This window comes from Malus domestica, chromosome 15 (assembly GCF_042453785.1).
Source record: "Malus domestica chromosome 15, GDT2T_hap1".
Classification (NCBI taxonomy): Eukaryota; Viridiplantae; Streptophyta; class Magnoliopsida; order Rosales; family Rosaceae; genus Malus; species Malus domestica.
Genome location: NC_091675.1, coordinates 22016381 through 22041074, shown reverse-complemented (window position 1 = coordinate 22041074; position 24694 = coordinate 22016381). Strand labels below are relative to the sequence as shown.

At 39.2% G+C, this 24694-nt stretch overlaps 1 protein-coding gene across 1 annotated transcript; it reads right to left on the bottom strand.

The window, feature by feature from the left end:
- Positions 1-1771: 1771 nt before the first annotated feature.
- Positions 1772-6195, bottom strand: LOC103401197 (uncharacterized). Its single transcript, XM_070812790.1, has 16 exons — positions 6176-6195; positions 6019-6053; positions 5742-5885; positions 5528-5641; positions 5033-5154; positions 4860-4942; positions 4618-4742; positions 4373-4493; positions 4152-4289; positions 3807-3903; positions 3552-3677; positions 3030-3122; positions 2824-2929; positions 2548-2696; positions 2356-2442; positions 1772-2232 (listed from the first exon to the last, which is right to left on the bottom strand). The coding sequence occupies exons 1-16, from the start codon at positions 6193-6195 to the stop codon at positions 2107-2109; spliced, it is 1686 nt and encodes a 561-aa protein (XP_070668891.1). The 3' UTR covers positions 1772-2106.
- Between the last annotated feature and the right edge of the window lie 18499 nt (positions 6196-24694).

Sequence of the window (24694 nt, the reverse complement as noted above, 5' to 3'; positions counted from 1 at the left end):
AGGAGGTAAAAACTATAAACTGACGCAGACTTGGGGCGGAATGTAAAGGCGGCAACGGATAAAAACGACGTCGTTTCTTCTGTAGGATATATTCGGTGGAAGATTCGAATTGAACCGGGCCAACTTGAACCCGTTAGGCCCAAAACGGAAAGTGCACAGTCATGGCAATACTGTTGCAAATTCTTCCCTCTCCGAGAAAGCAGAAAGTGAAAGCAGACGGACAAATATGTCATTTCAGGTTCGTCGCTAAATCCCGAATAAATGACAATCCCCTTTGCCATCTAGCTTAAAGGGTTAGATTCGGTGTTTAAGGGAAGTGAAAATTAGCGGCAATTTTTGATCTTTTTTGCGACATATAATACTCCGGTCGGCGTCAGCGGCGCGTCGGCAAATATTGGTGGTGTTAGAATTCCTTTGTCCCACATCAGCCAAAAGGTTTGAGAACAAACCATTTATATAGAATTACCTCACTCTAACTAACACTGAGATATTTTGTATTAAAATCCCACATCTGACGGAATGAGCAGGTGGTCAAGTGGGGACAGTATCGGTGTTGTTGGAGTGGGCCGATGCCCCGTCTAACTGAAATTTAAGATGGTATCAGAGCTAGGGGACGGATCCATACATCCACGTGAACGGGTGGGTCCCCTTTGGCTTCGCGCAAATGGGTGAGCCTCGACTTGGCTCTACGTAGGCCAAGAGATGCCACATGCATTGGCCCAACACGAACGGGTGAGCCCCGGCTTGGCTCCACGTGGTTGCCGATGTGTGGAACTCCACGTGTGACCCATAAAATGGGGTCTCATGTGCGGGGGAGTGTTAGAATTCTTTTGTCCCACATCGGCCATAAGGCTTGAGAACAAGCCATTTATATAGAATTACCCCACTCTAACTAACACCGAGGCTTTTTGTATTAAAACTCCACACCTGACGGATTGAGCAGGTAATCAAGTAGGGACAGTATCGGTGTTGTTAGAGTGGGCTCATGACCCGTCTACCTGAAATTTAAGAGGCGGAGATGGGATACGGGTTCACAGTCATGGATGGTACATTGTAATTATATCAAAGAATCAATCTTTTTTCTTGGTTAAATGGGTTAGCTTTTGAAATTGCTGATTTGGTTTGTGGGTTTTAGACTGCAGATATTGATGAAAAAAGTATAAGGACGGATAAGCCCAACGAATTGGTCATGGTTCAAGCTGAGGCCGAAGCACGTTTTCTTTCAGCCTTGTTCGCTTTTGCTAATGGGTTCTAAATTTTCTTTCTTATTCCGAGATTGAACTAACAACCAAACATGCTCGAGTTTTGGCCTCCATATACCATTTTGTCGATCAAAGTAGTTGACCTCAGCTGTGTCTTCATCTGTCCATCCAAATTCGTTTGCAATGTGCTTCATTTGGTTTGCTGCAGATAGGAACGACTGAAACGGCTATGGGATTGCCTAAACAACTCACAGAAAAACTCATTCAGGAAGCAGTCTAACTATTGTGGTGGAGTTGTGATCGGGTTCTTATTCGAAACATGGCTGCTGCTGATGAATCTACAATTTCCGAAAACTCTTCACCCGGTCATTTTTTATATATCATTCTTCTCTTGAGTATCATGGTTAATCGTTAGTGAAAATGCCCACCTCGAGTGCAAGGGTAAACGCTCTTTCCACCTCGAGTACTAGTGTAAACGCTCTTTCTACTTTACCCAGTCAAAAGACTACATACATTATTTCAGAGAGTAATATCTTCTTTCAAAAAAGAATAAGAATACGAGTATAACCTTTGTAACGAACAGTTCAATCGAACTTCTCATCAACAAAAATGCCGCTCTCAAGGCGTTAATTGTAACGTGATACAGTTTCAGATAGTGCAATTCTCATGGCACACATACAACTATACAAATAATTTCCTTTACTTTCATTACGAATATTGCATTTACCAGTCAACCAAATAATACACATGTTACAAACAAGATTCCTTAACTGGGGAAGTTATCTCTGTTGCGAGTATTGTAGGGGCGCACCGAGGATTGCTCTTCATGTCGAAAAGCAGCAGTAGCTCACGAGAAAAGTGTTGTCACCCGTGAAGCTTTGAGCATTTTAGAATATAAACAGAGTTAACTAGTGAGCCTTGGGGCTTTGAGAAGATAAACCCCCCTCACAAACCCTGTTCCCACTTTACCGATGTCTTTTAATAAATCAGTTGGATCTTTTACTTCCTCTGCTTCTTCCCGCCCTCGTTTCTGCAAATATTAGGATCCGAAAATAAAACTGATTAGGAAGTCTAGATAGCAAACGATTTTTTTAAAGCTTTCAATGTCGTTTTGGAATGCACATTTATTCAGTTACAACGGATCCAATTATACCTTTGAACCATATCTCGCCCACGTTATGCCAACAGCATCACCACCCAGAGAATCATTCCACAGCTTGAAGGTGTTGGGGTACTCTTTCTACATTCAAGACACAAGGATGTAAGCAAAGACGACAGTGACCAGAAACATAAAACTGAAAGCAATGGCGTCATGGTCAAAACTAAGGCATCACATAATACATGCCTCTAGATCCCCAACAAAGCACCTCAGTGGATCAAAGTCTACCAATAGCTTATTTCGTAGTGCCTCCGAGTTTCCTTTCATGTCTCCAGGCAACAGAAATGGGTGGAAAACCATGCTCGCATTCCCACGTGCCACATGTACCCCTGTGCCTGTGTAAATATGCTCATTAAAACTCTGCGGATATACTAAAATTTGAGTATGGCATTGTTAGAAAAGGAGAGAGAACAACATAATGCTGAGGACATGCAAACACCGGGGTTAACGTAAAGAATATACCTTGATTTAATTCAGATGGGAAGAGAAGATGTTGGGGGTAAGGTAATTTTTCTCTGTGGAGAAGAATAACCGCATCGTAACTGTTCAAAGGAGTTCGAAAAAGGCACTGCAAATCAAAAACTAAACATTAATATTTTGCATACATCAAATACACATCAAGGTAAAACAATTCGCGGATCACTATCAATAAAATTTATCAGGCTCACCTCCCATCTATAATTATCATTATGATCCTCCGAAATCAGTTTGGTCAACAAGTTTGCACTGCTTCCAGCATAAGCCATCAACCTTTTTAACTCCTACGTATTCAACAAGATCAAAATGTATAAGCAATGCTAAATAACATATCTATAAAAGGAGTTGCTGCACTTGGATTTCTAGAGTGCCAGCAATAAAAAATTCTATGGGAGATTATTCGTTTGAATGTTCTGTCGACCAATGGTATCAACAAATCTTAATTTTTATTACAATCATCAAAATAACAAAAGAAAGTCCTCTATGTCAATAATTAACAATTTCATGGAATTGAGTTTCAAACTAGTATTCTGACATGACTGAAGAAATGAGAATGCACTCTTATAGAAAAGGAATGCATTGAAATGCCGGTAAAATTTAAAAAAACCAGGATCGGCTCAGGGGAAAAGTATCACAGGCCTGATTACTAGAGGGAGCGTCAAGAATTTACTAAAGAAAATTAACAGTGTTGAAAAAGACACCAATTAAACTACCATTGAGTTCACTGAGAATCTGGTCCAGGCCTCGGATGCCCTGTCGTAAGTTGTAGCCAAGAACATTGCTGGATTTACACTTTGCACATTTTCTTCATTAGTTTTTCTACTTGACATAAAATTCTCCTGAAATTGAACGCCAAATAGTAGCAGTCAAGAAAATAATAAAATTGTAACCAAAAAAAGAAAATAATAAAATCAAGAAAGCAAGAGATCGACATGGATCAGAGTTTATTACTTAGCTGAAGAACTTACATTTATCTCTTTCATATCTTTGGGAGTCAAATCATTGCTTATGTCAACAACTAGTGCAGAAAAATTCCAGTCATAATCTGATAGTAATCGCAGGAACCTGTTGACAGAATTACCATGCATATGAGAGCGTGAAATACACTATTAAAGTTTGACAATAATTATTGTTTGCAAGTGTATGTGCTACATCATAGTGTTTATCTAATTGCCAGTTAATTTGGAATTATGTAACTTGATGTTCATAATTCAAAAGTGAAATCAAGCCATTTAGAGAATCCATCTTTTAAAGCAGAAGTGTCGGTGAGAACTATCCAAAATGCCCTGGAAATGAGTTATATAAATATCAACCTCAAAAATCCAGTGATTCGTGAGCACGGAGCACTGAATGGTAAAGGCTTCAAAAAGACGTATGCAACCAATAGTTCAATTGCCTCCTCCCTCAAGCAAGCCGAAAACAGATGTGAAGCTACGCACTGCTTAGCAAGCCTTCACATGAAACCAAAAAAAGTTATATGCAGCAACAGATAAAACAATAAGAAATAAATGAGAATGCAAATGCTATAACTCACCTAACAACTGGCCCATATGCTGCATAAAAACCCTGTAATCCATTAATCATGCTGGAATGTTGACTCCGGAAATAAAGTTCTCTGTCTGTATTATAGACGTGCTTCACTTGATCATTTCCCGCTGTAGCCAGTAAGAAGTCGAAGGGGTCAGCATCAAAAGAAGACATCATCCTTCTCAAAAAGGGAAAAAGAATCTAACATCCCAGTGGTGAATATGTAATGATACATGAGTCAAGAGTTCTTACTTTCCTGTCTCAACAAAGTCGGGCCTCTCTCATGCCAAATTTTCAGGCGAAATGCATATCCAGAAACAAAAACATCCACATCATCCTCTGTAGCTGTACATGTCATCCCCCAATTATTCTGGAGACTGCTATATGATAGTATCATCAGATAACTATTCAATAGAAAGTAAAATAGTATCATCAGATAACTATTCAATAGAAAGTAAAATCAAATTGAGTATTAGTAATCCTAGTTTGCCCACCTCTCTCCAATCTTGAGAAGGAAGGCAGATTTAGTTTTCTCAATTGCTACATCATCCATTGACCAGTTTCCAGAACCTTCCAACTAAATTAGATCAAGTAATAAGGCTTCATTAACTGACTGAAAAATAATAAATAAAAAAGTTATTAACAGTTATTGTGTGTTGTGACGTGCCTGGATCATAACTTCCAGCGGATGAATGCAGGAAGGAGTGAACCTATGTAGGCTTACAAAAGCACCCTTCTCATTAGCAAGCAGATGAGGTTCAGGTGGGAAGACAGATGAAAACCTGAAAGCTGCATATAGGGGTGAAGAGGGTCATGGAAAATCCAGTTGAAAATCAAATTATATTATCATTCTTCTCAAAACTTTTGACGAGTTATACAGAGAAGGAAAAGGGATAAGATAATGAGTGCATTCCAGAAAAAAAAATTCAAAGTAAAATTATGAAAACAAGAGGATCGATTTTAATGATCACAACATGTAACAACAAACTGATCTAAGGCAAAATGCAGCAGAAGTTAAAAACTTTCATATCCCAAACAAACATAATATCACATCCACAAATCTCATAATATAATAATGAAAAAACAACGCATAATCAAATATTTGGAATTGACAATTGAAGCTAGTCATTTAAAATTGATTTTTCCAGCCATGCAATTATACCTGAATCTAGGGGCTGCACAGTAGAAACCTTCAGTGGAATGTCTTCAAGAAGCCGCAAGCGCTTCAATAGAATTTCAAATACCCCAAGCAAATTCCCAGAAGATGATATAGGATCTGAAAGAATTGAAATGTTACCATAAAGCAAAAAATAAAACAAAGATGAGAATTATATTGAAATCACATACAAAGACAATAACGAATTATTCTAGTTTACCTCCAGCACCATATAGCAAAGAGAAATCAAGTTGATCCACGATGTGCATTATATTCTCTTTTGATACAGAAAGATGTCGCTGAAGCACATACTGGGAAATCCTTTTTAAGATAATATGTCTTCTCCATTGCTCACTTTCCCAAACTAAGGAAACAGTGTCAACATTTTAGTCATCTTGACAATTGATTTTAGCAAGAGTAAGGAAAGCACGTAAATGATACTGATACAACTAAGGTCAAGTACAGAAGAACGAAAAAAGCCAAAACAAATGACTAACCTGTGCTTTCTGCAATTTTACCATCTTTAAATCTCCTGAGCTCCGACTTTTCCCCCCATAACTTGCAGAATTAGAGAGCCTACACAGAACATAGTAAACTGAATACATGCAACAAAAGAAGAAATCGACATATGATTCCAAACAGGTACTCATATACCTCCTCTTTATTATCAGCATCTGGACCAATATCAACAAGCCTAAAAGCTTTCTCCAGAGAGCTCTCGGAAATTCCAATTCAGGGTTGACAATCCCTGGAGTGACAAGTCAAATTTAAACAAATTGATCTGCTACATAAACATATGTTTGATAAAAGATGATAAAGTAAAACACCGGATGACGTACATTTTTTATGATGTGGTCTGATAAAATATTTCTCCAGGTAACACGTACAGTCTTCACTCTGTCACTCAACCCTTGAATTAAAACACTCTGCACCTTCTGCTCATACAATCTCCAACATTCATCATCAAAGCAAAATCCTGATGTATAAACTGCACTGTTCCCCTTTAAGTTCAACCTAAAAGATCAAACATGTAAACAAAACGGGTAAATCAAACCACAAGCAGGAAAAAAAAGAAGGTATAATGCAATATCACATTCAATGCTGATGCAAGATCATTGTACACACAAAAGACTGTTAGTGTTTGTGTGTGTGTTTTCAGTATGTGTTTCAATGAAGGTTGTCTTCAAAGATGGAGAGAGTTTCAGAGAGAAGAAGCTGCAAAGATGTCTCTTCGAATTTCATTGACATTTTACACAATACAATCTAACCGTTATATGAAGAAGGAAGGGAGATCCTTCACTCTTCAACATACAATACAATCTTAGCCATTCATTGCTATCATCCTATGAGATGATGCCACTTGGCTTATTCTATTACTTAGGCTAGATACAAGATTAAAGTGCCATGTGGACTATGATCTAATGGCTCACATTTAAACAGAAACAAAACATAGAGACATGATTCTTGCTGCCAAGCTTCAGCTAAAGGGTTATACACCAACACTCCCTTCTAACCCTTTGGCTGATTTAACTCCAAGTAGCTCCCTTAGATACACAAATCGATCTTTAGGTAAAGCCTTAGTAAGTATATCTGCAATCTGCTCCTCTGTCCTGCAGTACACTAACTCAATCTCTTTGGCTTGAATTGCTTCTCGGATAAAGTGGAACTTCCTGTTGATGTGTCTTGTCTTTTGATGAAAGACTGGATTCTTTGCCATAGCAATGGCTGATGTATTATCACACAAGATCTGAGTTCCTTCCACTTGTTCTTCTCCAAAGTCTTCTAGAACAAATCTCAGCCACTTTGCTTGTGATGTAGCCTCTGCTGCACTAACATATTCTGCTTCTGCAGTAGACAGTGCCACAGTATTTTGTTTGATTGAAGCCCATGAGAACATACCAGATCCTAGTGTGAATGCATACCCTGAAGTACTTCTCATATCATCCTCACTTCCAGCCCAATCACTATCACAGTAGCCGATTAGGGTAGTACTTTTTCCCCTTTCAAAGACAATACCAAAATCGATTGTTCCCTGGATGTATCTCAGTACCCTCTTAGCTGTTCCCATATGTTTCTTAGTGGGATTATGCATGAACCTTGCCAATATACTTGCTGCAAACATCACATCAGGTCTAGTTGCAGTTAAATAGAGCAGACTTCCAACAAGCTGCCTATATTCTCCTTCATCCGCAGGTTCACTTCCATCAACTTTGCTCAACCTCTCATTCATTGCAAGTGGAGTAGCAACTGATTTGCATTCTTTCAGACCAAACTTCTCAATTAGTTTCTGTGCATATTTCTTTTGGTGTATAAAAATGCTGTTCTCAGTTTGCAGCACACCCATTCCAAGGAAATGATGTAATAAACCCAAGTCAGTGATCTCATAGTGTTTCATCATGTCATTTCTAAATTCTTCAAGCATTTGTGGACTGCTACCAGTATATACAATGTCATCTACATATAGAGAGACAATAATGATACCTGAGTCCTTACTTGTCTTAACATACAAAGTTGCCTCACTTGAACTCTTCTCAAACCCTGCACTATTGAAGTATGCATTAATCTCGTCATACCAGGCTCTTGGTGCTTGTTTCAAGCCGTATAGAGCCTTGTTTAACTTGTACACCTTTGTTTCTTCACTTTCCTTCAGAAAGCCTTGAGGTTGCTCAACATACACTTCTTCTTTCAGTACCCCATTGAGAAATGCAGACTTTACATCTAATTGATACAAGTTCCATTTCTTCTGTGCAGCAAGGGCAATTAAAGTTCTAATCGTATCCAACCTTGCCACAGGGGCAAAAGTTTCATTATAGTCGATTCCGGGCTTTTGTGAATAGCCTTTAGCCACCAGCCGAGCTTTATTCTTCTGCACAGTGCCATCTAGATTAAGTTTGGTCTTATAGACCCATTTAACACCAATAACAGACTTGTCATATGGTCTCTCAACAAGCTGCCATGTGTTGTTCTTCTCAATCATGTCCAATTCAGTTTTCATTGCACTCCTCCATGAATCATCTTTAGCTGCATCCTCATAACTTTCTGGTTCAATAACACACATGTTGCATTGAGCCATGATTTCATTGATACTTCTCCATTTCTTCGGTGTATCATCATAAGTTGGAGATCTCTCAGGCACATTCTCACTTTGAGAAACATTGTATTCTTCAAACTGAGAATTTTCATCAACCTCACAGATTTCATTAGCATTCTTATGTTCAGTGATAACTGGAAATGTCACTCCAGTATCTATATTGCAGTTCCAATCCCAAAAATTATCCTCATCAAATGTGACATCCCTTGAGAGAACAATCTTTCTTGAAATGGGATCAAACAATCTGTAGCCCTTCTCACTTGAACCATAGCCTACAAAGATACACTTGTGACTGTTTTCTTCCAGTTTATGTCTGAGATTAGAAGGTATATGCACATAGCACAATGAGCCAAATATCTTCAAATGAGCTATTCCAGGTTTTCTACCACTGTAAGCTTCAAATGGGGTTGACTTCTTCAAAGCTTTGGTAGGACACCTATTGATCAAATAGACTGCAGTATTCACTGCTTCTGCCCAAAATGCATATGGAAGGTTTTTTTCATGTAGCATTGACTTTGCCATCTCTACCACAGTCCTATTCTTTCTTTCGGACACTCCATTTTGTTGAGGAGTGTAGGCCATAGTCAATTGTCTCTGAATTCCTTGTCCATTACAGTATTTGTCAAACTCTGCAGAAAGGAATTCTCCTCCTCGATCACTCCTGAGACATTTAACCTTATATCCACATTGTAACTCAGTCATTGCCTTGAACTTTTTGAAACATTCAAACGCTTCAGACTTGTTTCTCAAAAAATACACCCATGACATCCTTGTGCAGTCATCTGTAAACAACAAAAAATATTTGTTTCCAGAATGAGACTCTACTTGCATTGGACCACAGATATCTGTATGAATCAACTCCAGTGGATCTTTAGCTCTCCAAGTCGATTGAGAAGGGAATGAGTCTCTGTGTTGTTTACCCAACATGCAACCTTCACACACACTTTGGGACATTTCTAGTTTAGGTAATCCATGCACCAACCCCTGTTCTTCAAGTACCTTGAGACTTCTCTCATTCAAATGACCCAACCTCTTATGCCATATCTGAGAACAATGTGTGATACCTGCTCTTAGTGCATACTGTGTTGCAGGCAACATTGTCAAAGGAAAACATCGATTGTTGGTCATATGTACCCTCACTACTAAATTATCCAGTGACCATCCATAAAAAATATTCACTACATCACCTCCAAACAACAAATAATAACCGTTTTCCATCATTTGTCCTACACTTAGAAGATTTTCCTCAAGTCCACTTAGTTTCAATCACCCAGGTTCCCTTTCCTGCCACTTGACAAATTTCTCCAGTTCCCATCTTTACTTTGGAGGTCAAATCTCTCTGAATATTGACCAATAATCTCTCATCTCCTGTCATGTGGTTACTACAACCACTATCAATGTACCATGAGTTATTGACTTGCACATCGGTCACTGCATTGTAGGCATAAAACAGTGATCATATTTCTCCCATTTGCTTCACATAATTAACTTTCTGCACTCCTTTATTCTCATGACAGTCTCTCATAGAATGACCTGGCTTACCACAGCCTGTGCACTTTGGTTTACCTTCATACCAACACTTCCCATAGTGCAACCTGTCACACCACTTACAATCACCCTGAGCATTGTTTTGCTTCTGGACATAGTTAGGCCTATGATCCCAATTCCTTTGAGTATTGTTCTGTCTCTGAGGATAATTGGGTTTGTGATCCCAATTCCTTTGAGTATTACTCTGCTTCTGAACATGGTTTGGTTTATAATCCCAATTTTTTCCCCTTGATATCCAGCTCTCTTGAGACCTTTGATTCCCAGAAAATCCACCACTTTTAACACCCTTAGATGCTACATTTAAACTTGCAAATGCCCTCTCAGTCGAAGACTCTGTATGTAAATCAAGCCTCTGTTCGAATCCTTTGAGAGAAGCTACAACCTCTTGAACCTCAATAATTTCAAGATCTCTAGAATGCTCAATTACAGAACAAATTGCATCATATGTTTTCGGAAGACTGATAAGTAATTTCTGCACAATTCTCTCCCTAGATAGCTCTTCTCCATAACTTTTCATTTGATTAATAATATCAAACAATCTAGAGAGATACACAGATAATGATTCACTATCCTTCATACGAGTATATTCAAAATCTCTACGTAAACCTTGCAATTTTACATTTCTTACTTGTTTATCTCCTCGGAATTCACCCTTTAGAACATCCCAAGCTCCTTTGGATGTCTCTTCATTCACGATTCTGGGAAAGATCTGATCCGATACTGCACCTTGTATCATTCCAAGCGCACGAGCATCCTTCATCAAGATCTCATTGAACGACACTCCATCCGTCGTCTCTTTCTTTGTCTCATCGACCACAGTTTTCTCAGACTTCGGATCTGGTGGTTCAAACCCATTTTCTACCAGCTCCCACAAACCATACGATTTCAGTATAGTTGTCATACGAATCCTCCAAAATTCATAGTTCTCTCCATTGAAGACGGGAGCTCTAAGCTCGACATTGCCGGACCCAGCCATATGAGACTTGGATACACGAAATCACAATTTCCAGATTCGATTGAAGCTCAAAGATGTAGCTCAATCGCACAGATTTCACGCCCAGATTAGACGATGAAACCAGGCTCTGAGGCCATGTTAGTGTTTGTGTGTGTGTTTTCAGTATGTGTTTCAATGAAGGTTGTCTTCAAAGATGGAGAGAGTTTCAGAGAGAAGAAGCTGCAAAGATGTCTCTTCGAATTTCATTGACATTTTACACAATACAATCTAACCGTTATATGAAGAAGGAAGGGAGATCCTTCACTCTTCAACATACAATACAATCTTAGCCATTCATTGCTATCATCCTATGAGATGATGCCACTTGGCTTATTCTATTACTTAGGCTAGATACAAGATTAAAGTGCCATGTGGACTATGATCCAATGGCTCACATTTAAACAGAAACAAAACATAGAGACATGATTCTTGCTGCCAAGCTTCAGCTAAAGGGTTATACACCAACAAAGACAACTTCAATAAGAGCCATACTATTGCTAATATGTATACACCTTATGATGTGGTCATATTTTACAGGATAGTCCACTGTGGTCATAAAAATTTCTTCAAATCCACCATCTCTACATTTGTCTATGCATGCTAGTGTCAAACCAGACTCTATGGCTAAAACGGTATCGTCCACGGCCTTGGTGAATGCAGGTGAATAGTCGAGCTGGACCTCCTTCAAGAGCTCCCCAATCTTCAGGTCCGTTGAGTTCGTCAGCGTAGCGGGCTCCATTGTTCTTCGTCGGCTTTGGCTCTGCTTGAAACTGGGTTGTTTTGGTGACCGGTAAAGCTTCTGGTAATTTAGGGTTTAGGGTTTAGAGGAAGAGCTAGCTGGAGAAGACAGGAGTGCACAGAATGTGAACAAGACGTTAACCACAGCCGGCCCAAATTATTTTCTGGGCTAAATTGATGGCCAAAGGCCAACTATTATTCTTCTCTCCTCGTCCTTTTCCTCCGGGTTGGAGTTCCTGTGTAGTCATGGAAATAGCCATAGGACATGAGCAAACATGCACACGCATAGTGGACCTCGTTGAGAAAAAAAAAATTTGTTAAATAAATACGCAAATCAAAATGTCATTTGCAATTACAAATTCGTCTGAATTAGATTAAACTATGGGATGTTATATTACAATCATGATGCAACCATTGACTAGAAGAGACGTGAAACCTCCTAATTGGAATAGTATCACATCTACAGTCAAATTTATATGTCATATCAACGATATTGTCTTCTTAGTTATATTATTAGGTTGTTAAATCAAAACTTGCTAGCAATAAATGTGAACTCAATTGACATAGTAGACCATCTTCAAAGGAGAAGCCAAATCAGGTAGAATGTCAACTAATCATTTTTTACAGTAAATATTGCTCCAACCGAAAAGTCTTTTAGCTAACATGGAATGACAACAAGATCTCTAGCATCAATTTTGACGCTACATTTATTTCTATTTTATTTATTTTTAATTGGTGGGGCCCATCATCCACTACAAGATAAAGCTTTAAAAATAATTTTACTATTTATTTTATTTTAAAGTAATGTTCTAAAAGACGCTAGGCGCTAGTCGGACGGCGAGAAGGGACCTAGCGCCTAGGCGGATTTAAGTTAATTTAATATAAAATTTAAATTTAAGGAACTGTTATTAGCACTCCACAAATCTCATTCTACACTCTTCACAAGTGTATTTTTCTTTCTAATTATAGAAAGTTTGGAGTGCAAAATAAGATTTTTGGAGTGCCAATAACAATTCCCTACATTTATTATATAAAAATAATATGTTTTTTTTTAAATAATATATATGTAATGTTAGGGTTTTTAATATAAATGGTCTTAAAAGGAAAAGGAAAAGGAATAATAAAACAATGCAAAAATATTTAAAAAGTAAAAAATGATGATTGATTTGGGTGAGAAAAGAAACAAAAGAATATTGACCCAAAAAAAAAACAGAAATAAAATAACATAAAATAGTGGAAACGTGGAACCAAACAGGAGTGGTGGGACCATAAAGACAACATTTGTCCATTTAAATTGAAAAAAAAAAAAAAAAGATGAACCCCATCAATCATCTTCTTCCTCTTGACTCTACAACCTGACTTTTCCAAATTCAAATTTTTTTTTGGTTCCGGCGTCTTCAAATACGGCCAACTAGACTCCGCCCAGCCCCGCGCAAACTTGCATAGCTTCGCCTAGACCTGCCTAATCATGCCCAACATCCATCTAATACTTTATCCGATTTTGCAACCGATTATGAGTTAATTGGGGTGGTTGGTCTCCGCCCAGCGCCTAGGCAGTCGCCTAGGCCGATTTTTAGAACACTGTTTTAAAGTGGGCCCTATATTATAGTATGTTTATACCATATTTAGGGCCTCGTATTTAGATCTCGTACAAATACTCGAGGGACTTAAATGTAATTATGTGATAAGAGAATGGGCAAATATGTAATAAGTGAGGAGTCCTTATTCTATAAAATGACCCCTTACCCTCACAATTAGGGGAGGCCATTTGAGAGGCCAATGCCTAAGGCTCCTCACTTCCTCTTTAAGCTCTCACTCTCAGAGCTCTCTCTTCCTCAGATAAATACATAATTAGTATGGACGTAGCCCAAACCTTGGAGTGAACCACGATACATCTTGTGTTATTTACTTTCTTGCAGATTCACGGTTGGATTTACGTTGTTCCAAGACCTCCGGTTTTATGCATCAACATTTGGTGCCGTCTGTGGGAATCGAAACGAAAAGCTATGTTGGTCCTCTCTCAATTTTTCATCTCACCATTGTGAATCTGCAAAACCTGCAAAAATCCAACAACCTAAAGCTTTCCCAGAAAAACCCAATAGCCCAAAACCTCACTTTTGGATTTTTTTCCAGAAAACCCTCCATCTCTCTCTCGGGGTTTTATTTATTGGTGTTGTACTTGGTGCATTTCGGGGAGAGTCGTACAATTGGATTGGTTAGAATAAGCCTTCAGATCATCAGAATCTTGGCACAACGCATCCCCACCCTCGTCTTTCTCACCATAATTTTCTAGTTCACTCCGTATCTGAATCATACGAATAAAACCCCAACTTATCATCTTTGTCTGTCTCGCACTGATCTTCTTCAAATGCTCCACAAATATCTATTTCAATACTTGTTCCCTCAACAGAAAGTGATCTTTTCATAATCAGTTCCGAAGCTCTTCGTAGCTTTCGACACAATGACTCTACTCTCTGCCCAGTGACAACGACAAGTAGATCTGAATGGCTCGACGGCTCGACTCCTCCGTCGAGTAAGAGCCAGTCAGGGATGACAAGCAGATCCAGTTCAAGACCCAGTACGACAACCTCCTACCGTGGCGGAACCTAGTGACCCATGAAGTTCCTCATAGAACCACAACTCATAATTGGGTACTATGGAATGTCGACGTTGTGGAGATTCAAATCAAACTCTCCGACTGCTAAGCCGTCAGGCCCGCCATTGCTTCTCTGAACTTCGAATCCAGCTCCCCATCAGGCGTTCCGTCAGATCCAGCCATTTGTCAAGGCAAGAGCAAAGCTTTCACGCCATCAGCACCATCCCAGGTAAAACATGAGAGAGAGAGAGAGAGCTGAACAGAGCTAGCTGGAGCTTAATGGCGGCGATAGGGAAGACGATTCTGGACTCGGGGTGGATCAGCACCAGGGACAGGGAAGTCACCGTCACTGGTACCCAGCTCACCACCACCCTTTCTCCCTCGACCTTCCTTGGATGGAGGCCATCATTCTCGGAACTATTCTGGCAACCTTGGTAAAGGGGAAAGATTTACCTGATCCTTTCTACGCATTGCAAAACGACTACATTATAGACATTTCTGACTCCGGAAGGCAGTACTATACATTTTGGCTCTTTACAACTTTTCGGTGTAATCTATCAAGCACACAGTTTGTGGATCTGAATTTCTGCGCAATCAATTACTATGTCGAGATGTATCTAAATGGGCACAGAAACGACCTGCCAAGAGGGATGTTCCAAAGGCATTCTCTTGACGTCACTAATATAGTGCTTCCTAATGCTCATAATTTGCTTGCTATTCATGTTTATCCTCCGGATAATCCAATGACTATTCCTCATGAGGGAGGGCAGGGTGGCGATCACGAGGTAAAGATCTAAATACGCCATCAGATCCAAAAGGGTCAGTTTTTTGATCCAGGGCAAGAGTTTTTTATGAGAAAACAACAGCAGCAATTTGGGTTTGCTTAAGGGATACTGACGGAAGGCTTCAATTTCGTTGCCTCATACGCCATGGGCTCCACCGCCTCAGTCTCTTATATGCATGTCGAACTAGACGTTGGAAATCATGTAGATGAAACTGGGGACGGAAATTACTTTAGACAGTTCAAGAATATAGAGTGGCTGGTGAAATTTCTCGACTCTTTGCACCCCTTGATCAAGAGGGCCCATGATCAGGCCAGTACCTCGACAAATTGCAGGGAAGCTAGTGCAAATCAAAGATGCTCTGTATGCTGCAGACAACCTGCTGGATGAGATCAATGACCCATCCCCTGCATCTTCATTTTCTGAGAAAGGAAAAGAAAAAAAAAAGAACAAGAGAAAAGAAGATAGAAACAAAAGCAAAAGGAGAGAAGAGAATTAAATCTGAAAGAATGGGTTTTTTACTGAGCACATGCAGGATAGCAGCACAAAGACAGATACAGAGAGAGAGGTGTGGTGGAAAAGTAAAAGCAGAAAGCAAAAGCAATGAGTAAACACCCCACCAGAATGATGTGATTTGCTTTTCTTATTTTTATGATGTATTTTTCTTATTTGTTAGAGACATCTGTATAAACCCCATCAGAGGGTAATAATAATAAAAAACAAAAAAAAACGACAAAGTCCAAAATAAATGGGCTGGCATGTTGTGGAGGGCAAAGGCCCATAAGCCCAAAATAGCTCCAACCAGGCGATCGAAAGTACGCCCAGCACTCCATCATTATTCGGCAACCTGCCACTATTACGACCAACCAGGTGATCAAAAGTACGCCCAGTACTCCAAAATTATTCGACAACCTGCCGCTATTACCACCAACCAGGTGATGAAATGTACAACCCGTACTCTAAAATCATTTGGTAACTAGCCATTCATGCCACCAACCAGGTAATGAAATGTACAACCCGTACTCTCCTTCATGCCACCAACCAGGTGATCAAAAGTACGCCCAGTACTTCAAAATTATACATAAGCACTACTCATGTCATTCATACATAAACATTCATGAGCATCACTCATGATAATCATACATAAACATTCATGACCATTATTCATGTCAACATTCATGAGCATCACTCATGACAACATCCATGAGCATCACTCATGAAAACATCCATGAGCATCACTCATGTCAATTAACATAAACATTCATGAGCATCACTCATGTCAATCATCTTCAAAAGTTTCATTCACAGAGCTCTAGCTTCAAAAGCTTCATTTACAGAGCTCTAGCTTCAAAGCTTCACTTGCAAAGCTTCACCTACAAAGCTTCATTGCAGGGTATACAAATACCGCTTCCGAACAAACCGCCACTTCGACCCATACATGGATTCAATTTAAAGTCTCTAGCCAACAGACTCTATTGATCGAAGACTTGGGGGACTACATTATGTATGTGACATATATTAGGTCTCAACTGGGCCTCATAAAAAATACTTGGGGACTTGACCCATTATTTATGTACTGAGGAGCGAGCCCTTATTTTATAAAAGGGACTCCCTCACCTTCATTAGAGAGCAACGCCGCCAGTTGAGCAACTGCCTCGCCGCGAGCATCACTCCTAGCCCATCACTTATGTGTTGAGGAGCGATCCCTTATTCTATAAAAGGGACTCCCTCACCATCATTAGAGAGCATCAACTCTAGCCCATCATTCATGTATTGAGGAGCAAGCCCTTATTCTATAAAAGGGACTCCTTCACCTTCAACGCCACAAGCCGAGCCAACTAAGGTAACATAAGCCACGAGCCGAGCAGCCTCGCAACATGTGCTACTTCTAGTTGAGCATCATTTCAGATTGAGCACCGCCTCACATCGAACATCAGTTCAAGACAACATCTAGTTACTTCGGCCCACACATGGACTGAATTTCAAGTCTCCAGCCAAAAGACTCTCTTGACTGAAGACTTGGGGGACTATTGTTTATACCATATTTAAGGCCTTGTATTTAGATCTCGTACAAATACTCGAGGGACTTAAATGTAATTATGTGATAAAGGAATGGGCAAATATGTAATAAGTGAGGAGTCCTTATTCTATAAAAGGAACCCTCACCCTCACAATTAGGGGAGGCCATTTGAGAGGCCAATGCCTAAGGCTCCTTACTCCCTCTCCAAGCTCTCACTCTCAGAGCTCTCTCTTCCTCAGATAAATACATAATCAGTGTGGACGTAGCCCAAACCTTGGGGTGAACCACGATACATCTTGTGTTATTTACTTTCTTGCAGAATAACGATCTGATTTAGGTTGTTCCAAGACCTCCGGTTTTGTGCATCAACATAGTAAAATAATAACTAACACACCGATTGGAATATAAAGAAATTTGACATCATGCTTCAAAATGCCATATTAATCATCAATTAGGAATTTGACAAAAAAAAATGACATACTCATTGGAGATGCTCTTAAGCTACGACAGTGATATGAGAAATTTTATTCATACCCATTTATCTTCTTTTTACACCAATTTTTCATTTTTTATCTTGAAGTTCCGAATGTGCCTAACGATTCTCTTTCTACACCCAAAATGAAAAAGAACAAAAAAATTAAAATTAAAATTCTAGCACTAGGAAACTCCGGCCACCTCATCTCTCCATACCCTAAAGACCCCCAACTTTTACCCCTCTCCAACCCCCTCCCCCTTGTGACCTCCGCTACCACGCACAATGAAAACCCCAACGATCTCATCCATCACTCATTCTAACTTGTCACAAGTGAAGAACGTTGAGGAACTTGAGAGTGAGTCAACATGAGTGTAGACTTGGATTGTCAAAAGTTAGTTTCTCTCATACAAAATGCAAGAACTGCTCCAACGTAGACCTTTATTTGCATTTGTACCGATACTTAATAGCTTGCAGGCAAATGCATAATCGCTGGGATAACTTTGGATAAACCTTTCATTGGTTACAACTATTTTAGGGTTTTATTGGGATTAGTTAATTATTCTTTTTTCTTATCAAATCTTGTTCAAATGATGGTCAATAATTTTCCGCGAATGAGTTTTAATGTTTATATGTTTTAGGATTACCACATGATTTGAAGTTTTGAACTTATAACTTTTAATTTCTAATCCTACTTCTAGTAAAGCGTTAGATTCAACCAGTTAATAGTTTCGGAGAATTCGAGGATGTTAGAAGGATTGCATGGAAGAGGGAGCTGTTGTGGGTGGTAGGGAAGGTGGGGACGGAAGGTTGGGGAGGGGTAGAAATTGAGGGTGGTTGGGATTTGGAGAGATGGGGTGGTCGGACTTTTCTAGTGTTGAAATTTTATTTTTATTTTTTGTTCTTTTTCGTTTTGGGTGTAAAGGGAGAATTGTTGAACACATTCAGAATTTTAAGATAAAAAATAGTGATTATATTTACACACCCCAATTTACTTCTCCCATACCCGTTTAATTTTTTAATATTTTCTACACACCACTAACATTAAAAAAATTAAAAAGGTTTGGGAGAAATAATTTGGGGTGTGTGAATATAATCTTCTTAAAAAATAATAAATTGAGTGTAGAAAGAGAATAAATGAGTCTGAATAAAATTTCTCTAGTAATTTCTATACTCCTCTTTCTACCTTTTGCACTATACTTTTAATTTTGTGTCATGTTATATTAGATGTGTAAGTACAATTGAAATGCCTAACGACAAGTATTACTAGTTGAAAATTAGGCTAAGCAGTGAATAAGTAGAATATAAAATAATACTTTATTAACTGAAAATATTGAAAGTGACAAGAAGGCTACATAACCCGTAAAGACTACATTTTGACTAATTTACCTCTCAAACTACCTTACAAGCTATATTTATAGCGATATAAACCTAAGAAACCCTAATACGTTAATGCCAAAAATACCCTAATACAATATAAATCAAATCTCTAATTAATTTCTAAAATAAACCTAATAAAACATTACTTTCATTCTAACATATCCCGACCCGGAATGTCCACTTGAACTCCGAATCGAGCTGTGATGGCTGACACCTAGAAGGTGACGAAGCCATAAAGTGTAGTGTAGTGGAAAATGTGAATAAATTTAAACCTGAAAATGCCTACATATAAAAGTGCATTGTGAGCGGGAATGAACCTATGTCAAACATGATGTCAGAGCATAAGCACAGTACAGTAAGATAGGGTGAAAATTATACCATCGAAGGTAATCGTCTACACCAATATTTGCCAAGAATCCTCGTCAACATGTAAGTTCAGCAATAAAACCTGAAGGGGCGAAAAACAAGGGTGAGTGGACCTAGAAACAAATCTTTGTAAAAACCTTTTCGAAAACATAATAACCTCTCGTTGTAAAACAAGTATAGTTTCCAAAATATACATACTACGTATAGTAAGAAAATACTTACCATAGTCTACAAAATCCCAAGAATTCATTACGGCACAATATCTCATAAATAAGGGCATGACATCCATAATCACAAAATCTCACATAAGCAACATATCATATCATATGCTCATCGACACATGTTGACACACGAGTTCATGCAAAGATATTCTGGCATGAACAAGACTAGGTGTAATTAGGGCTGGGCATGGGCTGGGCTAAGCCCATATTTGGAGGAACCGAACTTTACCCGTTTTAAAATGTAACGGGGTAGGCCGGGCCTGGTCAAGAGTTTTAGAACGGGACCTAACTCGGCTCGTTTCAAACATGCCGGTTTGAGGCGGGTCCACGATTCCTATTACATTTTTTTTTGGTCAACACAGAAGAGGACGACGTCGTTTAAGTTTTCTTCCTCGGTTATCGAACTCGTTTCCTCCGCGACAACCCAGATGTAGCTCAGACCGTTCAAGCCGTCTAGGAGAGAGGAAAAGACGATAAAGCAAAACCATAAAAAAAACCAACCAACATAAAATCAGAACCATAAAAAAAAAAAAAAACCCAGAAAAAATGAGTCAATGAGATAAGAGAAGTCGAGTTAGGGAGAGGAAAAGTGGCCTGCTCGATAAGAAACCCACATGCGTAACGTTGACGGACTAGTCGGTGGCCATGAGAGTCAATCCCAGTCGTGGATCGTGGTGATGAGGTAGTTGATCGAGTCAAGAATGCGTCAAATTAGCCGAATTGGACCATATTGGGTGGTCAACGACCAACATCTAGCGGTCCAACGACTTCAGCAAGAGCTCGAGGGCTGCGCAATCGTGGTGGTCATGAGGCGATGATGGTTTAGGTAAATGCTGTTGAGAACTCAATGCAAGCTCAGCTACTCAAGTGTGAATGAATGGAAAATGGGAGATTGATGAAAGTCTCTGAGATGAGGGGATAAAAATGCTGGAGAGTTGGATTTAATTAAATCATATCAAAATGCTCTGAGACCTTGTAAAGTTATATTGGTTCCAGAGACCTTCTTGAGGGCCTCCCAAATCTGGTCCAATTTGGTGGGCGACCTTGTAAGTCGAGGCTCATGGCGAGCCTTTAATCCAATCCATTAGCCCATGCTACAAATGGGCCGGGCCAGGGGCCAGTTCCTCCTTATTTTTAGACCCATCCCGCCCTTTTAATTTCGTAGACCCGTCCCGAACCGCATGTACCCACCCCAACCAGCGGGTCCAGGACCCGTTTGCCTACCCCTAGGTGTAATAATGATATACGCTATAGTACTACAATCACATAAAGACTAGCGTTATGTGCATCATATACGAGTTGGAGTTGCCTATGGTAACATGTACAACAGGAATGGCACCTACTATGGATCCAAAGTGAGCATACGGTGCGATGTGCATATACACGTGAAAGACTAGCCCTGGCCTGGGCAAGTACCAACACTAGTGCAACAAACGATGAGCAAATAACATCAATATAGTCATGCCACAACCATTCAACAATTCTAATCAATATCGTACTATTCATGACCATAAATATAATCAAGGCATCTCCTTATAGTAAGCTTACATGTGCATCTCGTAGGATTGTTTCATCATTTCCCAACAATAAGGTATTTCTTATAAACATTAATTTAATCATGGAAATCACATAAAGAATTTATTAATGCTTGTATATATGGATACTAACCAATATATATATATATATATATATATATATATATATATAAAGAAAAGACCCACTCACAGATCATGTCACCGAGTCAAACTTGTCTCGTAGCATTAAGAATCATTGCGATCCATTTTGCCTAGAAACGAAACCATTTAGGTAAATATAACGTGCTAATGAAATTACGCATTTTTGTACAAAGTACGGCTAATAAAGGAATTATCCCACAACGGTCAAATTTCAGAAACGGTGGATTCAGAATCAGCGCGTCGAAATACGCTAAGGAGTGTCCACAACCTTACATAAGTCAATCTGAAACATTCGCCCATGGATTTCTGATTCATAACTTTCCAAAGTCCACACTATGCTTCTAGAACAACATACTAAAACTTTTTTACGATCCAACTGTTGGATTTCCACCAATCGTAAATTCAAGTGACGATCAAAGTTGGATTTTACAAACTTTAGAAATTCAATTTGAGAAGATTTGTATGTCGGATTCCCTATCAGTAAGTTCCTAATATCCACAAATATTACGTACAATCACGTATTAAAGTTTAGTGCCGATCTAATGGTCAAATCGTCCATTCATATATAACCAAGTGGAGACCAACTAGGTGGTCCATTACGAAACTAAATTAAAACATCAGGATTTCACTAAATGGATGTCAATTATGGAATCGTGGCATCAAATTAGCCTAGGATGGTCAAGTGGGGTCTTGGCCCACGCGCCGTCGCTCCGACTCGCTGGAAAAATTAACTATTTCCAAAAATGACCAAATTTCACAGAAATGAAGATCTCAATGAGTAGAGAAAGTTTTATACTTGTGGAGAACAATTTGGTCGGGAAAGCTTTAATTTCCCTCGAACTAGTAAAAAATCCTAGAAATTGGTGGCTTCGATTCGACTTCTCTGGTGCTCCACTACCTCTAAGGTTGTTTGGGGTTTGTTCCTAGGCTCAAAGAGAGTCTAATGGTGGTGGAGATCGAGGGAATTTCATTCAAAATTGGTGGATTGCCACTAAGAACCTCACAGTGCTGTTGTCGCCGTACACCACGAAATGGGCTTAATCCCGTAGAATCTTTAGTGATCAATGAAGGAGGAGTGGTGTGGTGATGTTTACAGGTGTTGAAGAGTCCTGATTCACCAGAAAAATAATGGAGATTGTTGGAAAAAGGCTCGGGGAGGTCGGGGTCAAAGGTTGGGTCACGGTTTGGAAATGGGTTAAGGGAAAAGGGCCTTGGTTGTGTGCCTCTCCACTCTCTCATTTCCCTCCCTGTTTTCCTTCCTAATTCGTCCATTCTCCTTCTCTTCTGTAATACCTTGAAAATTTTAAGTATATGAATATGTGGAGAAGATCGAAAATAAATCGATTTATGGTTATGAAAAATTAATTGAGAAATTTTTTAAATTTATTACTGGAAATTATTATAATTTACGTCGTAAAATTTATCGATAAGTGAAAAAGAAGATGAAAATGGCCCTAGTTGGTTTTATTTAATAATATGAAGACGTATTTTATACTCATACATATTAAATTATTTCTTGTTAATGGGTGATGCCACATGGGTGGTAGAGATTGAAATGAGAGAAGAGAAATGAGAGGGGGCTACCAATCTGGATGGGGAAGAGAAAAAAGGAGAACCAATGGGAGGACAGGGCAATGAGGGAAAGGAGGAAGAGAGAGAACTAGCCAACAGGACCCACGACCCGGTTCCATATTACGACCCGATTCCAATCGATAGTTTCCGTCAATTTCTCAATTATTTTCCCGGCGATCCAAGGCTCGCCACCCCCTATGCTCAACTCCATGACCCTCCTTCCTCAAGTTCTACCCCAAACCCGATGATTTTTTATGGTGGTTTCATGGGAATAACTCCGACGGTGCCGTGAGGAGATCGATGGAAATCCACCATTTCTGAAGGTGATTCCTTCAACCACCACCACCCCTAAACACCTCTTGAACCCAGGAACACACCCCCAAACAATTTTTGGGGCGGTGGAGCTACGGAATCGACGAATCAAAGTTCACCCTTTTTGGGGTTTTCAACGGTTTGACGGCTTTTTCGGCCACTTCCCAACCAAACTAGCTTGCAGCCCAGGTATGAAAGTTGATCCTCTCCTTGAACTCTACTTGCCTATAAAATTTGGTAATTTTTTAAAATAGTTGAATTTTCCAGCGAGTCGAGGCGGCCGACCGCCACCCATGGCGGCGCATGGCCAGTGGGCCGATTATGCCATTTTGTGCAAATTTTGATATTCTAAAAATGAATTTTGATTCCAATTGATGTGTTTTGATTGTTAAACCCAATGTTGGTTATTTCGGTTACTTGAATATTTTCGTATGTGGATTGAAAATGGAATGTGAACTACGATTGGCTTGATCCCTTCAATGGGTACGTAGGCAGTGTAACGAGAAAGTTAGATGCAGCCATTAAATAATTGAGATTAATCTGTGGTTGGGAATTTGAATTAGGAAAAGAAATTTGGTGATTAATTGTAAAATTAAATCTTATGTTTTGGTAATTAAACTTTGGTTATAGAGTTTGTGAGTGCTTAAGAAAAGTACATAAAGAATTGTGATTAATGGTAGTTAAATAAACAAGAGTCTAAATTGGCCTATCACGAATATTATATTCTGAAACAAATGTTTCGGGGCTGATTGTTACATCTTATCTCCTCATTCACCCAACCTTCCTTATTTTTCCCTCATATTCTTTCTTCTCATTTGTCCATATTCTCTTCTTTTCCCTCATTTCCCTTCTTCTGATTGGGCAAACCCTTCTCCACCCTCTCTCTTTTCTTTTCTTTTCTCCCCAGCCACTCACGTGGCTTTATTCCACCAAGACAAGGCTCCCACAAATCTAGAGCCGTCCATATTCATAACAAAATGACTATTTTGCCCCTACCTTCGTTCGTTTATAACTCCAAATTATGTTTTGTTTATGCTCATGTGTTCGTATCGTCGAGTGCTTCGAGAATTCGCAAAAAGAGTAGCTTGTACACATCATGAAAGATGGCCAACGAAAGTCAAACATCCTCACCTTTAAGGGCATTTTCGTAAAATCACTCTTTTAAAATTTATAAAATCGTGAAATTAGGGACGGGTTGTCACAATCTACCCACCTTAAAAAAAATTTGTCCCCGAAATTTAAAATCATTTGCTATACATAGTTTACTCCAAAAGGTAGGAAGAAAGTATATACAAGGAAGAAATCAAGCTAGAGCAGTTGCATAAAAGAGAATGACATTTTGTCGCGATTGGAGTGCAATGATTCCTCTTTCATGCCCCCAAACTCATACTTTCCTTCTCCTTCA

Coding starts and splice junctions, on each gene's coding strand:
- LOC103401197 (XM_070812790.1), bottom strand. CDS start 6,195: ATGCTGATAATAAAGAGGAG. Junction 5,886..6,018: donor TAAAATTGCAGAAAGCACAG/GTTAGTCATTTG, acceptor CTGTTTCCTTAG/TTTGGGAAAGTGAGCAATGG. Junction 4,290..4,372: donor GCATATGGGCCAGTTGTTAG/GTGAGTTATAGC, acceptor TTTCATGTGAAG/GCTTGCTAAGCAGTGCGTAG.